The following is a 19,863-nucleotide window of genomic DNA, read 5'->3' on the forward strand; positions in this document are numbered from 1 at the left end:
ATTCGGGTGACAAAAAAGCTCATCCGCTGATCTCTAATATATATATACTGTATATATATACTGTATATATATAGAGACAATACACCATAAAAAAATACTGAAACCAGATATAATCATTAGGGTGGATGCATGTACTATGTGTACTATATGTAAACTCTTCATTTCCATTTTCCAGCAATTTAGTTGCAAAAAATGATTTAGGTTTAGGTTAGGAAGCTAAGACCGTACGGTGGACTCCATGTTGCTCCCTGGAAGGAAAGAAACATGCGCAATTGAGACCAAGGAAGCTGAACGCGGAAGTGTTGGCTGCATATAGCCCATTGCGCATGTTTCTTTCCTTCCAGGGAGCAACATGGAGTCCACCGTAGGGTCTTCGCTTCCTAACCTTATTTAATTAACCTTGTGAGTAACCAGGAAGTGTATAGCCATCCATAGCTGTTGTTATGGTCTCCCATGGATCTAATGTTATCAAGTAGAGGGCTGCAACGGGACCCAACGTAAATGTTGGCGGCGCGGGCGGGATTAAAATACCTGCGGGCTTGCGCGGGTGGTCAAGATAAAACCAGCGGGCCGCCGTGATTCCCGCATCCTCCCGCAATTACCCAGATACAGCGCTTATATAGCCTACACTTTAAGAAATATGAATGTCTGTTGAGAACGTATAATTTCCCTACTGCTGGGACACAAATGTAGGACTAAGAACAAACTAAAAACATAGACAAGCATAAATCACCCATAACGCAGGGTTCATTTTTACAGAAAAGTCTGATTTAGTTGTGAAAACACACCATTTAGTTGTAGTCCTAATTACTCATCTGATTGTTTAGTCTTAGTCGACTATTAAAAACCATTGTCTTTAGTCTAAGTCTTAGTGTTAATTTTAAAAGAAAGTTCTGATTTAGCAGTCTTTTGAACACACCATTTAGCTTTAGGGGTCCCGATACATTGTCAAAGCATTTCCGGGGGGTCCCCGGCCAAAAACGTTGAGAACCCCTGCCATATACAATATATATAGTTACTTCACCACTGATAACCAAATGTGGTTCCAAGTGTACATTATCAGAGGTTATAGGGGTCCTTAAAAAAGCTAATACAAGCTGCACTCAAGATTGTAAAATGTTCAAGAGCCTCATACAGGTACAAGCGGAATATTGGTGTGACGTAGTTTCGCAATAAAAACAAGATAATACAAGATGGTATAACTGTTGCACCCATAAATGCTTTCAAAGCTATTGTTCAAATGCAATGTAGTAATTAAAGACACACACACACACACACACACACGGTGTGTGACGGGTGTTTATCAGGGGAAACGTGTAAACAAAGGAGCTATTGTGTGGGCGGCAGCGTGGCTGTTAGGATGACCTGCCCTCAACACACTGGTGTTCTATGACATGTACTCGCTGACCCCTCCGACCCCCCAAACGCTCCTCACACTCCCTGACCCCCTCTACCACACTTTGGCTACTGAAGTGCTGGACAAAGCTCTCCACCCCACGACTGGGGCGGCAGTGGCTCAGGGGTAGAGTTGCCAGTTCGATCCCCTGATTTTGTGTCGAAGTGTCCTTGATTCCTTGAGCAAGACTCTGAACCCCAAATTGCTCCCGATGAGTGTATGAATGTGTGTGTGAATGTAATGCACAATCTATGTAAAACGCCTTGTATAAAAGGCACCATTCGGGGCGATTCACACTATGGTCCCGGCTGATCTTATTCTGCAGACTACATGTGGCTCTTGGGCTTTGCTTGTCATATAGTCTCGGGCCGAGCTAAACAAAAATAATAATGATGCTAAAGTAGAATCCATAGCAAACTAATCAAACACGACACTGGAGCACAGAACTGACTGACACAGTGAATAGCAGGCAGGCTGACAGTGAAGTAGTATACTGTAACTGCAAAGAGGCAATGCAATGCAGTGTGTCTGGATTTATTGGAGACAATGTCGCAGAGTTGATGGCCAGTGTCATTGGATGCCAGCCACCAAGCACAGCGCCACCTGGAGGATCAAAGTGTGTTATGCAAAAGTTGAATCTCGGGCAATGTGAATCATGGCCAGCGGGGACCAGGCAACCGTATTCGGAAGCGGTTCAAATTAAACTGACTCAGTCCGTCTCAGTGTGAATCACCTATTAGACTGGAGTCACACTTGATATTGCCCAATATAGGCTCTATATGCACAGCAGCCATATTGGAAGGCCGTGTACCTGTACCCCCCCCCCCCCTAAACTATACAGATTTTATTATATTTTGACAATTGCGTTGTATGTTTTATACGTTATGTTTTATACGTTATGTTTTATACGTTATTGTATGTTTTCGCATGTCAATAAAGCTTACTTCCTTCACAGGTGTTACCAATACTAATGAATGCTCTGTTCCATTTAGTGTAGCACAGTAGTGTACTGTAGCACAGTCGCTCTCACTCTGGTGTAGCAGAGTGTTTCCAGTGAGCCAACATGCACAATATCTGCGACCTTTGAACAAATACGACGCAAATTAAATTTACCCCAATCACATTTCTTTAGATTTCTACAGATAAGACATTTTTTAACACAACACACTGCTTCATTTCCAAACATACCTCCCAACTCATCAATGGAATCTATATTTCTACCTGACCCATTGCTCAAAGGAGGTGTTTCTATTATTTATAATTCTCTCTCATGTTTAGATAATAATGCCTCCTTGGAGTATTTAAAAACTGCTTGGGAAAACGACTTAGGAATATCTATCACTGACGAGCAATGGTCTACATCTCAAAAGTTTGTGCACTCTTCTTCAGTATGTGCCAGGCACGGTCTAATACAGTTTAAAATATTACACAGGTTACATTTGTCAAAGGAAAAACTCAACAGAATGTTTCCAAATATGAATCCAGCCTGCGACAGATGTGGCCAGTCGCCGGCCACTCTAGCTCATATGTTCTGGCACTGCACTAAACTAACATCATATTGGCAAAGTATGTTTAAATCACTGTCAGACATTGTTGGAAGACCTTTTGACCCGGATCCACTGACAGCAGTTCTGGGGGTCAGGGGGCCCGGGGTCAAACTGTCTACTTTCCAATATAACATGGTAAAATATGTGACTCTACTGGCTCGCAGACTGATACTGTTGAATTGGAAACGAGCACAGGTTCCCACTCACACTACACTTATGAAAGATGTTATGCACTACTTGCAATTGGAAAAGATAAAGTTTGAATTGAGAGGGAGTGAAGATAGATTTTACCAGACATGGCAACCCTTCATTGACCATTTCAATAGGTGCACGCTAACCCCTCCTACACAATAGATAACATATTAGAAAATTGGAAAGAAAAGGAAAAAAAGGAACTGAGTATTTTGTCTTTATTTTATTTTTTCTCATTTAAAAAGAAATGTCTGTAATTCAGTAAATTTACAACAACGTGTTGGGAAAGTTTGAGAGCAAGAGTGTCTGTCCTGTTGTCTTTGTTTTGTTTGTCTGTTCACATTTGTCATTGTTTAACTGTTTTTTTGTGTTTATCACATTTATATACCTTTTTTATTATGTGTAATTTACATTACCTGTCATTATCTTTCATTTTATATAACTGAATAACTCATTATCATTGTCAAGGATATTCTGAAGTTGTCATATACAAAAAATGCCTAATAAAAACAGTATAAAACATATATAGAACAGAGCCTTCATTAGTATAATTGGTAACAAGGAAGGACTGACTCGACACCGTACGAGTGAACTCCCTCGGGGCGTCTATCACACGTGTGCCACATTTTAAATCGGTCAGCCGAACGGTTCTCTCGGTACAATGAACTAGAGCTCTTCATGGGTCCTCCGATTTCGAAAATACCCAACAAGATATGACACCGCTACAGGTCCGGATTCCGTGTTTTGCCATAATCACTCGGACCCGAGTCGGTTCCGGTTCTATCGTCTCGGACGTCAGGCCTTTTTAGCATTATGTATACTTTTGACACTTTTGTGGGACGCTGTAGTATTCAAGTAGGCATTCTTCATCATCATCATCTGTTTTTATGTCTTCACAGGATTCAGACCTGTACCCATTTCACTTGGCGTTAGGAACACGTTGTGACCGCATGCCTTCCTTTTAGCCTTAAAGTCTGACTGTGCTGTATACGGTACATTTCATTTTTTTAAAGCTTTGCTTTAGGCTTTTCTGCCTTTATTGATAGTATCAAGTGAAGACGGACAGGAAAGAGGGAGAGAGAGCGAGAAGGGGAGAGACACGCAGCAAAGGTCGTCATGAACAGGACTCGAACCTGTATACATTTCTGACTAATAAAGTATTCAATCAATCAAATAACAAAGCCTCCACTCACTACCTACCAAGAGCACGAGCCACAGCCTGGCATGGCCAGACTAATATCACTGCATAGATCTCTGTGTGGAACCTGCATTTCTAAGGGGCGGATTGTGAGCTTGTAGATCGGCTAATTTCAGCATGCAACCAAGTGTAAAATCAAGCATTACGACGTCATCAAGACCCGCCAGCCGCCACAATAATTTTTTTGCAGACAAAGTCAACTGTAGATCTAGTCGACTAAATTCCTATGAAAACTAGACTAAAACTGAAACGTTTCAGACGACTGAAATATGCAAAATTATATTTTATGACTAAAGGTGGTTGCACACTGATGTGTTTTTTCGCTGCGTTTTGTGGATCCGAAAGTAGTAGGCCATTACTAGCTGTCAGCTGGTCGGTCACCGATAGCTGCGGAAAACGGATAAAATCGATCCCGGACAGAAAAAACGTTATACGGGCGAAATATTCAGCGGCAGTGTGCAAACGTGATTGACATAAAGTGAGGTAGACTTCTTTTCGTCCTCCGAAATCCAGACCAGTGTGCAAACACCTTAAAACTAAAATAAAATGTTGCCGTCAAAGTTAAAGACCGACCGACAGACACACAACAACGACGTACCGGACAGTACGACCTCCACCAGGTCTCCCTCATGGATGTCGTCGGCGGAGGTGAGCCTCAGCAGGATGTTGTCAGAGTTCAGGTCGTGGCGGAACAGCAGGATCTTGTCGTACATGCCGAAGAAGCCGCACTCCGGGAACTGCAAGAGCAAAGGAGGAACAAGAGGTTGATGCTTATGGAACAGCAGGACTGCATTGTTGTTACCTAATTGAGTGATTCTCAACTGTTGTTTTTTAAAAGATTTAAGTCCAAGGACCTCCATGAATAGAAGAACAAACAATTCATATTTGGGCTATTTAAAAAAATAATGCAGATCTACAAAAACAATAATCAAAAACACATGAATAAAAACTTTAAACATATAGTGAAAAAGCAGAAGCTCACAATGCCTCGTAAGTCATTAAAGGGATATCTGACTTAAAGTGACTTTCAATCATGTTTGTAATAACTCATCCTCATTAACCATGAGATTCATGTCCTCGGTGGTTCTAGTGACTGATATTCTAATTCTATTCTATTCTAATGCGTGAGGGGGCCATGATACTGTCCCTTCATCTGTGGAGCTCCCCTCCCCAAACAATCAACCTCTGGGACCCCCCTGGGACTCTGAGAACCCCTGCTACAGAGGAAGCCATGCGGTGCAGGTTGAGAGGTCTGGATGACGGGCTCATCGGGGGCAACGTGACACGAGGAGGAAATCACACCATTCAGGCTCACAGCGGAAGGCACACAATTAGCTCATTAGGAGACCGGCAGTAAATCTGTCTTTCTCACGCACGCACGCACGCAAACTCAAGCTCTTCTACACCTGAACACACAAAAAGACACATGCATACAATCAGACACAAACGGAAGGGTGTCCGCTAGTCATTGTTTTAGGCCGGTCCAACGTTGCAAATAAGATTCTAATTCTAAATGTTCAATGAAGTGTGGATAATGGATATATTTCATCTTGGCGTTCGACTCTGCTACATATTTCTCCCTGCTCGGCACAATTAAACAACCATCATTAAACATTAAGAGCAGGGAGATAGATATACAATAACAACCCTCCATGGGGAAGGAACTAATAGCAGAGCCCACTGGTGGTGCTGGGGAGACGGTGGGAGCAAACAGTGCATAACAACAACCAGGAACGCATTTATGCAGAATGAACATAGGAAGAACACAGACTTAGGTGAGCTCAAATACCTTGCCCAATTGGTCAGCTGTTTGCCATATCAGTGTATGACATATGGGTTTTGTATATCACTGAATACACCCACATAGACAATGCAGCGTATTAACCCCTCGAGTATACCTGACTGAACTTACTCCGCAAGCTACGTATAATGTTTTGTGGACATTTTCAACCTCTCCCAGACTTGATCTGATTAGATGACATTAAACTCACTTTATGCATGCGCATATCCTCTATACTACCTGCCTCGCTGGACCCGTGGCAGGTCGCATGCCGTCAAAACAGATCCACCGACGAGACCAATGACTGCTACGGCTCTTCACAGCCTCCTCTGGCACAAATGACAAGAAGCTGAAGGACAAGTCCGCACCGTAGTCCCAGCGACGCTTGACACAACGCTCAGAGACCTATAGCTACACCCAAGCATGTGCGACTGACTGGACACTAGACTTCCTGTCAAACTGACGCCAGGTTCACATCATCACATCTGACCCCCTGACCCTCGACACTGGAGCGCCCCAGGGATGCGCGACGAGCCCTCTCCTCTACTCTCTGTACGCGCATGACTAACCACCAGTGTTGATTTGGTCGACTATAAAACTATGACGAAAAATGTCTGTCGACTACCTTTTTTCACTGATGAAAACAAAATAAAAACTAAGCTATCATGACTAAAACTAAGACTAAATGTAAATGTATAAAAAACTAGGCCAAAATGTTAGCGAGGGACTAGTGGGAGAAGAGGTCCAGTAGAAAGACAAATAGCAGATCGACAAGCTCAAAACCCGATCAGTCTGCCTTCTCAACCTCACAACAAATCTCAAAACATACTGAATGGATGAATGGATATGCTGTGTGTAAATATATAGAAGATACCTTGTTTGTTTGTGTTCCCCCTGGCTGTGCAAGGAGCTCGCACAGAAACAAAGACATCACCCACTGTTTTACATGTGACAATAAAGAATAAGATGATTCAGAATCTAAAAACAAGGAACACGTTTTAAGGCTTACCATCTTTTTCAGCATCAATGGTGATGCCAAGGAAGGTTCAGGTGACCGTGACATGTCCACAACTTTTTTTGTTTTTGCGGAGGGACACTTTGGACATGGATATCGTCACGTTCTGACATTTTGCATATTGCTGTTGTCGGGCAGAAACCTCTTATCTCCGTATTCTAACTTTTTTGTGTGTTTTTGTAAAGTAAGTAACGTCCTACTTGATCATATACCACAGCGTCACACAAAAGCAGTAGCAGATCTGCAAGCGCGAACTGTGACGCCAAGTGACACGTTGTGAGCTTGCGGATCTGCTACCTTTGTCGTTTTTTTATTTGAATCCCGAAGAGTAAAACCTTTGTTAATGAGGTTTCCACCCAACAGAGACAATATTATAAGGGCCAAGATGTCATGGCACAGGCCTGGTATCTATTGTTTTGGGTACAGCTTGTAAGTTGTTCCTATAATGACAAAACAGTTTATTTCTGTACGCTGAGTGTGCTGTAACTAGGTATGTTCTGATGCCCCTGTTCTTCTACTGAGATATTTAGATCATGTTCTGAGGACCCTGTTCTTCTACTGAGACATTTAGGATCATGTCTGTTCTTCTACTAAGACATTTAGATCATGTGTCTGTTCTTCTACTGAGACATTTAGATCATGTCTGTTCTTCTACTGAGACATTTAGATCATGTCTGTTCTTCTACTGAGACATTTAGATCATGTGTCTGTTCTTCTACTAAGACATTTAGATCATGTCTGTTCTTCTACTGAGACATTTAGATCATGTGTCTGTTCTTCTACTGAGACATTTAGATCATGTGTCTGCTTTGACGCGACCTTTGACACGATCCTGTTTCTGGTTTTGATCTGACCTCGTTAAGAGCAAGGCAACATTACATTTCTACTCTGAGCACGCAGACCCGTAGCAGAACAATAGTAAACATGTCAGCTCCTGGGCAGGAGACCCGGGTTCCATATCTGGGGTAGAGTGCAGCTTTAAAGTACAACTAGGGGTGGGACTCAGAACCAGAGGTAACCAGAGGAACCGTTTCTGGAACCGGTTTTATCACGCTGTCAGAGATACAGTAGTGTATACAGTATGCCGTTACTGTACCGGCATAGGCTGACCATGAGACAATGGGCCCCTGCAGGCCACCGACATGCTAGCTCAGGGGCCCCTGGGACAGGGCTCAAAAGGCCTGATGGGTAATCCTCCCCTGTGTGCCGGTGATTCTCAAACGTTTTAATTTCAAGGAACTCAGAGAGTACTGTATGCAAATGACACACTCAAGAGTTACAGACCTGTAAGGGTCCATTTGGAACCCCCTCAAGTAACCCAGAGGGTCCCTTAACCTCACTTTAAGAACCACTGCCGTAATCCGCATGGAATTCTTTAATTCATGTTTATCATAAATTATAATGAAGGCCAAAATCATATAGATTTTTTTTCATTTTTGAGGTGTGCTAGCCCCCTACACAGGTTTAATGTTTGTCTTGTCTACACAAACATTAAATGCCATTAACAATGAACAGAGTTTAATTCGTTTAATTAGTTTGTTCTGACTGTCACTGAGCAAATCGGCATACTGTTTGCATGTCAGACTATACCCAATTCCGTCCGCGATGATGTAAGATGATAAGGTTTGGTAAAGCGCCCCTCACTTCACACGGGAGTGATTTTTATAGCAATCTAAGGGATCAGACCGAAAGGGAAAGGGACAATCCTAAAGAATCCCAACCCTAAGTACAACCACCTTGAAGTAGTGTCTCTGACTCCTCTTGCCTCATCAATTACTGATTGATCCACAGTTCCTCGACAGTGTATACAAGTTTACCCTGTGCTGGCTCTAAGAGCATGTTCTCGGCTCTGCTCCATGTCTTCTCTGTCCGGTGGAAACCTTGTATGTTCAAAGATGGTACTTTTCATAATTCAAATACAAAAATGGCAAAAGTAGCACATCTACAAGCTCAAAACGCATTGCTTTGTGCCACGATTCGAGACTTGTGGAACTGCTACTTTATTACATGTACGGCGTACGCTGTAATATGTAATATGAAGTAGTAGGGCATTCATTTACGGGAAGAAAAAAAAGCAGAAAAAGTTAAAATATGGAGACATGCACGTGCACATGACCCACATGCACACATACATAAATGATGCCAGAGCCTGTGTTATTGACACCGTTGCTACTACATCCTGTATGTCCACGCTCCACTGCAGTGTACAACAACAACACACTCAACTGGTCACACACACACACACACACACACACACACACACACACACACACACACACACACACACACACACACACACACACACACACACAGTGGAGGACACTAATGTAGGCTACTAGCCTGGAAACCAGACCAATCTGCCACAGCCCACAGGAAAAGAAAATCCACTGGGGAGATTGGTCTGGACTCTGGCACTCCTCAGTTTGAATTACATTTCGCTCACCCCAGAGTTGTGGGTGACCAATCAGAGCCAACTATCCATTTAACCGATTAATGCCGCCACTAGAGGCGGTATCCAGCGTGACAAACCAACGAAGAAGACTGTCACTGACGTGAGGTTACGACTCTGGTGACACTGTCACTAACGTGAGGTTACTACAGACGAGTCTGGTGACACTGTCACTAACGTGAGGTTACGAGTCTGGTGAAACTATCACTAACGTGAGGTTACGACTCTGGACCTCTGGGGACACTGTCACTGACGCGAGGTCACTACGAGTCTGGTGACACTGTCACTGACGTGAGGTTACGAGTCTGGTGACACTGTCACTAACGTGAGGTTACTACGAGTCTGGTGACACTGTCACTGACGTGAGGTTACTACGAGTCTGGTGACACTGTCACTAACGTGAGGTTACTACGAGTCTGGTGACACTGTCACTGACGTGAGGTTACTACGAGTCTGGTGACACTGTCACTAACGTGAGGTTACTACGAGTCTGGTGACACTGTCACTGACGTGAGGTTACTACGAGTCTGGTGACACTGTCACTGACGCGAGGTCACTACGAGTCTGGTGACACTGTCACTGACGTGAGGTTACTACGAGTCTGGTGACACTCCACTGGCTCCCTCCACTGGCTCCCGGTCGCTGCCCGCACAGAATACAAAACTCTGATGCTGGCATTCAAAGCAACCAAAGGTATGGCTCCCCCATATCTTACAAGTATGATTGAACCCTACAAACCCTCCCGCGCACTCAGATCAGCCAACGCAGGGAAACTGGAAGTACCCTCACTAAAAACGCCGGGACAACGCTCCACACGTCCCAAACTCTTCTCCCTTCTGGCTCCAAAACTGTGGAATGCACTTCCCATTGCAGTTAGAACTGCAGCATCACTCCCAATCTTCCGCCGTAGCCTGAAAACCCACCTTTTCAGACTCCATCATGGCCCATAGCACTTACCCTAACCCCTTAGATAGCATTTCTGTTGGCTTAGATAGCATTTGACACAGACTTATAGCATGTTATGTAGACAGCACTATAATTGTATTGTATATAGTCATAGCACGCCATAGTACATATGTATAGCATAGTAGTAAATATGTATAGTTTATATGTATAGTGTATGTATAGTTTCATTATATAGATATTCCACTGTTACTTTCTTAGCTTACGCATGTTTCATGATATTGATAAATGCTTTTATGTGATGTATTCCCATGCTTTTGTTCTTGCTTACATGTAAGTCGCTCTGGATTAAGAGCGTCTGCTAAATGCCTAAATTGTAAATTGTAAATTGTACTGTCACTGACGTGAGGTTACTAATAGTCTGGTGACACTGTCACTGACGTGAGGTTACTACGAGTCTGGTGACACTGTCACTAACGTGAGGTTACTACGAGTCTGGTGAAACTGTCACTGACGTGAGGTCACTACGAGTCTGGTGACACTGTCACTGACGTGATGTTACTACGAGTCTGGTGACACTGTCACTAACGTGAGGTTACTACGAGTCTGGTGACACTGTCACTGACGTGATGTTACTACGAGTCTGGTGACACTGTCACTAACGTGAGGTTACTACGAGTCTGGTGACACTGTCACTGACGTGAGGTTACTACGAGTCTGGTGACACTGTCACTAACGTGAGGTTACTACGAGTCTGGTGACACTGTCACTGACCTGAGGTTACTACGAGTCTGGTGAAACTGTCACTGACGTGAGGTCACTACGAGTCTGGTGACACTGTCACTGACGTGATGTTACTACGAGTCTGGTGACACTGTCACTAACGTGAGGTTACTACGAGTCTGGTGACACTGTCACTGACGTGATGTTACTACGAGTCTGGTGACACTGTCACTAACGTGAGGTTACTACGAGTCTGGTGACACTGTCACTGACGTGAGGTTACTACGAGTCTGGTGACACTGTCACTAACGTGAGGTTACTACGAGTCTGGTGACACTGTCACTGACCTGAGGTTACTACGAGTCTGGTGACACTGTCACTGACGTGAGGTTACTACGAGTCTGGTGACACTGTCACTGACGTGAGGTTACTACGAGTCTGGTGACACTGTCACTGACGTGAGGTTACTACGAGTCTGGTGACACTGTCACTGACGTGAGGTTACTACGAGTCTGGTGACACTGTCACTAACACAAAGAAACAAGCAAAATGAACAAAACCAAATCAATAACAAACACTAACTAATCCTACCAAACATGAAAAATAATGGTTACATTATGATTGTGCCTGATCAACCAAACATGATAAATAATAGTTACATTATGATTGTGCCTGACCAAGGTTTAGACACACGCACGGATACGCGCACACACACACACACACACTGTAAACTAACATTTGACCTCCATCATCATTAGCAGCTACACACATATAATCCGTTATTATGGTCCGAAGTTCCGAACACTAGTATACTGGTCCGCACGCACGCACGCACGCACGCACGCACACACGCACGCACACACACACACACACACATACACCTGTAACCTGAGTTTGAGCCTCCCATCATCATTAGCAACTACACAGGAAGTGTCTTTTTACACAAGGCTGCAGTCCCCACATCCCGACCAAACCGACACACACACACACACACACACACACACACGCACACACGCACGCACACGCACACACCACCTCTTAATCTGCTCAGCGATCCATTACAGCACAGATCAGACTCTATCGTTATAATCCTGCTTCCGGGTTAAAAGGCTATCTTGAGAAGACCCCCAGCCTATCCCTCCCCCCTCCACACACACACACACACACACACACACATACACACACACACACACACACACACATGAAAACAGAACATAATAAAAACACGTTGACACCTGATGCTGCAGGTACGAATTGGTTCACTTTGTACACTCTCTGAGTTACAGACCCATCAGGGTCCATTTTTGTCCCCTGGTGGTCCGCGGACCCGACGTTTTTACATGCATGAGTTTTTACATTAGTGCTGCATCATTCATCGTATAAGGACCGGGATCTAGATTCAGACACCTATGCAATCTAATTTGTACATTTGAGCAAGAATCGTGCAGCACTAGTTGGCTGTCCAATTCATTTTGGTTACTCTTATGTTTTTGCTATACAAGAGAGACGCCTTAATCCATTTTGGGTGGGAACCCCTTTTGGTGTTTTAAGCATTATGTTATACTTTAGCTATTTAAAAATAGCAGATCTACAAGCTCATAGCTTTTTCAGAAAACTGTCAGGATGTAGAAGACATTTTTTTAAGAGAATTGTGATCTCAATTCTCGTGGAGGAAAATCGAGCACTATATTTTACATCAGTCGTCTCTCAAACTGTCTCATTGAAATTGTCTGAAAGTTATTGAAAATGTTTGGAAAATTAGGAATATATATAATATATTTGTGTTTTGCATAAATCGTCTCTTCTGTGGGGTCCCTGCAGGCACAAAAGATGTTCAGATGGGGGTCCTCGGCCAAATATACATATATCAATTTGGGGGTCCTTGACATGAAAGGAAAAGGTTTGAGAAGCCCGGCTCTAAATGATCCCAACCCTTGGGACGTGTGGGATAATAAAGTTTCAGGTGACATTTGATTGGGTGGAGGAGTGAGTGCACAGTCCTCACAAGTACAGTAACAAAGGTGTGTGTGTGTGTGTGTGTGTGCGTGCGTGTGGTAGGGAAGTGGGCTGCAGTAGAAGTCTGACTGTTCCATAACATGTGGTGCGTGGGGGGGGGGGGCATGAGGAAATGACATCACCCACCAGGAAGTGATGCGTTGTTTTGAAGCGCAAGCCTCTTTGGTGGGCCACGCCCCTCATGTAACCGGTGGTGACCACGGCAACCTCATGACCCACCATGGGAAGTGGATGTGTCAAGCGTGCACGCACGCACACACACGCACGCACACACACACACACACACACACACACACACACACACACACACACACACACACACACACACACACACACACACACACACACACACACACACACACACACACACACACACACACACACACACACACACACACACACACACACACACACACACAGACAGAGCTACTAAAGTTGTTCTTAAAGGTGATTTGCACTTAGTCGTCACATCGCTGTGTTGTAGCGTTGTTCGGCTATTTCCGGAGCGCAACACCAACACACAACCAAGTATAAATCCGGCATGAGGTGTCCTACAGTAGGTGTCCTAGAGCAAGGTAATAGGACACTGCTACAGTAGGTGTCCTAGAGCAAGGACAGGTAATAGGACACTGCTACAGTAGGTGTCCTAGAGCAAGGTAATAGGACACTGCTACAGTAGGTGTCCTAGAGCAAGGTAATAGGACACTGCTACAGTAGGTGTCCTAGAGCAAGGTAATAGGACACTGCTACAGTAGGTGTCCTAGAGCAAGGTAATAGGACACTGCTACAGTAGGTGTCCTAGAGCAAGGTAATAGGACACTGCTACAAATAGGACACTGCTACAGTAGGTGTCCTAGAGCAAGGTAATAGGACACTGCTACAAATAGGACACTGCTACAGTAGGTGTCCTAGAGCAAGGTACTAGGCTGCTGCTACAGTAGGTGTCCTAGAGCAAGGTACTAGGCTGCTGCTACAGTAGGTGTCCTAGCAAGGTACTAGGACGCTGCTAAAGTAGGTGTGAACTGTGTGTGTGTAGTATACAGTACATCCTCCATATTAGTACCACCCAGTCCATAGCCACTTTTAAATCTTCACACAACACTCACTTTTTGTCCCTTTACCAGGGAAATGCAGATGTTTAAAAAAAAAATCTGACCAAATATATTACTATGTTCTTAACTTCTTGACGTCTCTTGATTGATTGATTGATTGATTGATTGGTTGATACTTGACAAAAGTACAGAGGTACAGTTATACAATGATGCTAAAAGCCCTGTGCTTGTTTCCACTGTGGTCCTGTGTATTCAATTAATCAAAACATAATAAAGACATACAATACTATACAAGAAATCATCAATACTACGAACAGTAAAAGTATATTTACAGATAAACACTGTGGGGGGTGATTTATTTTGCCAAGCTAGAGTCCTCGTTTAGGTCCAGTTGCAAATTGCAAACAGGTGCTCTTTCGTGGCGGTTTTGAAGGAGTGTAGGGCAGTGGTTCCCAAAGTGGGGTCCACTGAACCCCAGGGGTCCTTGAGGGAGTTACAATATAAATTCTCAGTCTCAGAAATAGAAACGCCATCAAATGGGGGTCCGTATAGACTAATGCATGTCAAACCGGGGGGTCCTTGAAATTAAACGGGTTGAGAACCTCTGCTGGAGCCATACAAATCTTCTCTTCTGGGGGGTCCCTGGCATATGTTTTCAAATGGGGGTCCGTGGGTTAATATGTGTCAATTTGGGGGTCCTTGAGATGAAACCGTTGGGGAACCACTGGTGTAGGGAATCACACCGTTAACGGCTGGGCATTCCACATTATTATTAATAGTAGAATGAAGTCACCCAATCTTGGGGGTGAATGAGCTCAGTGGAGACCTTATTGCGTTTTCATCCTCGACTGTCTAAAGAGTGACTTCTGGGATGCAAATGTGTGACTGACAACTTGTGACTTCCTGCTCAGATAAAAAGCAGCTCACCTGCACTGAATAAATATGAACGTGTGAAGCTCTGGCCTACTTCCTGTTTCCCCCTGCCTCCCGTGTGCTGCTCGGATAACATCAGTGCTGCAAGGTAACCCAGTGCATCTACTCAACTACTGCTACTCAGGGACGGGCACACATACACATGAAAGGGGCCCCTGCCCTTTTACCCGTCCGTAAAACAACTGCCAGACTACGAATGCAGCATTTTCTATGGTGAAGGAAATGCAAAATCCACTCCTTTCCATGCCATACCGGAAGGCAGCATTCGTCTCCTGAAATTGGAACGCATAATTCTGCATTGAACAAATTTGTTAGTTAGTTAGTAGATAAAGAGTGCTGGGTTGCCCCCCGAAAATAGCTGATCTACAAGCTCTCAACGCATAGCAGCGCGACGCGTTGTGAGCTTGTATATCTGCTATTTTCATCCAAAAGTGCCCTCTTACAGGAATTCAGCCCCTGATTTCACTCTACAATGCTGAGGTACTTTTACTACTTCACTAGTATTTCCATTTTTCAACGCTTAAATTCTTTGACTCCACTACATCACAGAGGCAAACATTGTCCTTTTTTTTTGTTTTTACTCCACTACAGTACAGGTAGTAATTTGCAGATTTAGATAGTTATCACAAAATATACATTAACCACTTAATAAGCCCTATTTTATACTTTGGCTATTTGAGAATAGCTAATCTACAAGTTCACTATGTGGTCATGTTGCGACGCGTTGTGAACTTGTAGATCGGCTATTATCAATTAATTTTCACTATTATCAAAGTAGCAGATCTACAAGCACGAAGGCACATCTGCTACTTTTGATGCTTTTGTGTGACGCTGTATTGTGATTTTATTTTATTTTATTTTCGTAATTTACGAAAAAAACACAAAAAGGGAGAATATTGAGATAAGATGTTTATAGAGCACTTCTTCCACCACTGGATAACATCATGGCAATAGCACTGATTCCACTTCCTGGTCATCCATCAATAGAGAGTGGTGACCGGTACGGTCAGGTGTGTGTGTGTGTGTGTGTGTGTGTGTGTGTGTGTGTGTGTGCACGTGATGACTGACATCCGCCTCGATTGTTCAAATGAAACCATACATTTACATTAGATATACACTTTGGGTGTTGGGCTGGGCTGACAGCCAATACAATCTGACCCATCATTATACCAGTCTCTCTCTCACTCTCTCACACACACACACACACACACACACACACACACACACACACACACACACACACACACACACACACACACACACACACACACACACACACACACACACACACACACACACACACACACACACACACACACACACACACACACACACACTAAATGGTGTATTCATATAGCGCCTTTATCCAAGGCGCTTTACAGAGATTGTGAATTACATTCACCCATTCACACACCGATGGCGGAGGAAACCATGCGAGGCACCAACCTGTACAGCGGGATCGATTAGGTGTTCAGTGTCTTGCTCAAAGACACTGCAACACTATAACTCTGGGGGAGCATCATAGCATCTGCTATTACATAGCAGCACAAAGCATCACATATCAAAAACATTTTTCTTAAAAAAAAAGAAAAATTATCAAAAATAACAGATGTACAAGCTTGCAGCACTATTTTGGAATAACCAACGTATTTAATGGATAAAGTGGTTTAAATTGTTGTGATGCATTGTACAAAACAGAGACTCCTGCTTTTCAATGCTGAGCCCTCTCCTCACACCCACTCACACTCACATGCAACAACAACAAAGATCCACTTTGTTGTCCACCTCCTCCTTTTACCCCTTTTAACCTCCAATTTCATTTAATTGTTGCTTGCGGGTGGAAAAACCATGCATATGTACAAAAAAACCTGTTACTTTTCAGAATACAAACAAAACAAAATCGCAATAGCAAAAAATTGCAGAACTTTAACTATACAAGCTCAAAAAGCATCACATTATTTGCAACACAAAACCCGTGAGCTTGTAAGATTGGCTATTTTTCGGCACTTTGGATTAGAAAAGTGAAAGTGTTCAAGTGTGTGTGCGAGAGAGAGAGAGAGAGAGAGAGAGAGAGAGAGAGAGAGAGAGAGAGAGTGTGTGTATGATGGGGGGGGTTATAAATGTTGAGTGCATGAAAGGCACCTTCATTTAGGTAATGTATAGATGCAAGGGTCATGAAAGTAATGTTCAAGAGTTTTAACTTAACTTAGCATAATAATATAGTATAATATGACTTTGTCCTTTATTGTTTTTCTTTGAGTGGCGCTAGCCCCTCCAATACATATAGCCTTTGAAGATGACGCAGCCAAGTCTATGGACTTTAATGTTTTTAGGGCACTAAATGACAACATAAGAGACGTCATGTGGCGGATATAAATACATACATGTAAATAATTTTGTTTCGTACAAGAAACAAGCCAGGATGGATAACGGTCATGTAGCAGCCAGGTCTATGGACACCCGTAACGTACAAAAGCAAAAATAAAGGCGCCCCTCACTTCACACAAGTGTGTTTTTTTCTTTTTTTTCTTTTCTAAAAAGTAGTGGTTTTGGACATACAAGGTTTCTGCCCGGCGACAGCGATGATGATGATGCAACTATAATCCCCCATCAGCCTTTGTTCCTGTAGAATAATCCTTGGGCAGACATGGACTACTTTCGTTAGCGCGAGCAATGAAATCCTTTTAAAAATCAATCAAATCGTTCCATCGTTACTTTGGGGTCAATTTGTTAATTTCTTTATTCCGTAGCTGTGGAATAAACGGGATGAAGACCCACCCTGCTTTGTGTCAGGGCCAAAATCACCCTGGCGGAGATTATTTCTCAACCCTGAGCGGTTTCCTGTTCATTATCCCTTGCATATCATACCTACAGTACCAACTAGAGTCAATACAGTAGGCTTATATGTACAGCCAAAAATGTCCCCCACATGTTATGTTGTCACTCACTGTGCATTCTGCTAGTCACCTTTCCAGAACCTCATCTAAAGTAATTTCCATGTATTTCTAGGAGAGACATGCTGGTCTCAGACCTGACCATTGTGATTCAGCGCTCCTGACATCCGCCATTTTTTTTTGGTGCATCGCCCTGGGCTGACTTTTATCACGTGACAACCTGGTAAATTACTATACAACCACGAGAAGTCCATGTTCACATTGTGTCAGCTAAGCTGTTTTTGCTTAATAATAAGCAGTGAGCAGTAGGGTTGGGCTCCGGTTCCTTAACGAGTCCCTCTTATCGTTCCATCCCTTAACGGTTCCCTGTAACGATTCCGATAGGGGGTTCCAAATGGATCATTACATGTCTCTAACTCGGAGAGTGTACAAATGGTTTTGGGCACTCTCAGAGTTATGGTGGTCCTTTAAATTACAAAGTTTGAGAACCACCTGTATTGTAATTGTATATAGCAGACGTGAAGTCCACATTAGAAGCTCCGACGGTTTGATCAAAACCGGTTCCAGAAACGGTTCCAAGTGTGACGGAACCGATTCCGGTTCCTCAATGTTGGATCCGGTTCCTCCGGTTCCGGATCCCACACCCCTAGTGCAGGGGTTCTCAACCTGTGGGTCGGGACCCCCAGGGGGGTCCCCACATATTTTTTGGGGGGGGTCCCTAGATTACAGTGAAGTGACCATTTAAGAACGTTTAAGACCTTTTTAATACCTAAAAAAAAGAGGTCTGCTGTTTGTTTGCTGTTTTCACTTTTATATATTATATAAAAAAAATTGAATACCTCAACTCCTACAATTCCAAGTGCTGTCCCCAGTTCAAATATGATTGTTTGGGGGGTCCCAGCCTGAAAAGGTTGAGAACCACTGCCATAGTGAGCACCTCAGTGGTTGATAGCTTCAAACGGTGCGGGTGTCATGCTGTGTGTGTGAGCGCTGCAGGACATGATATTCAAAGGGCTCCTCTCAGCTCAAAAGGGCGTGCTCTCTTTTCTCTGTGGACATTTTAAAGTGTGACCTCATTTGAAAACATCCAGCCCAAAGTATGAATCCAGCGGATTCAGCAGCCCTCTAATTTTGCTCTGCGGAGACAAACAGTGGAAACGCCTCCCGGTGTGTCTCCGTCTCGCAGTGTTCACACGTCTGCACGGAAACAAATGCTGCCTATTGGTCGTGAGTTAATGTCGGGGCTGAAAGAGACCATGTGTGAACACGCCCTGGCCGTGGTTGCTTGCTGTAATCATGTAAACGCAAACTCCACATAATTATGTTTTAGACCTTTTTGAAAGATTTAATTTCAATTTAATAATGGAAGTCGGTGGGTAGGGCTGAATCCTTGCCCACATTTGGAGTCATAAAAATCATGGATACTGTATGTTGGCCCGGGCGGCTACTGTAGCGGTCCAGGCACCTATAGGCCGCTAGTACCTGAAAGCCTGACAGCGCGTTGCGAGTTCAACTACCGATCTCGATGACCTTTGCTGCGTGACACTCCCCACCTCTCTCTCCCCATTCCCTACTTCCTATACTATTCACTATCAATAAAGGCAGAAAAGGCCCCCAAAGACCCGGAGGGGTCCTTGGGGGGGTTCCAGAGGGTCCCCAGCAAAAGGTGTTAATACTGTATAGCAACAAAATCAGTTCAACCACGTTTTAACTCTACTGTATGTGATATGCCATTTGAAAATAGAAGATCTACAAGCTCCCAGTG

The 19,863-nt window shown here is 43.7% G+C and overlaps 1 protein-coding gene across 2 annotated transcripts in view; it reads right to left on the minus strand.

Moving 5' to 3' along the window:
- LOC310876265 (serine/threonine-protein kinase D3-like) overlaps positions 1-19,863 on the minus strand; it is a 67,411-nt gene that overhangs the window by 34,410 nt on the left and 13,138 nt on the right. For both annotated transcript variants that reach the window (XM_083789751.1, XM_083789752.1), the window contains exon 3: positions 4,932-5,070. In XM_083789751.1, the coding sequence (XP_083645877.1) occupies positions 4,932-5,070 (139 nt within the window). The remainder of the gene's footprint in view (positions 1-4,931; positions 5,071-19,863) is intronic.

Source organism: Protomyctophum parallelum, assembly GCF_964188405.1.
Source record: "Protomyctophum parallelum genome assembly, chromosome: 19".
Lineage (NCBI taxonomy): Eukaryota > Metazoa > Chordata > Actinopteri > Myctophiformes > Myctophidae > Protomyctophum > Protomyctophum parallelum.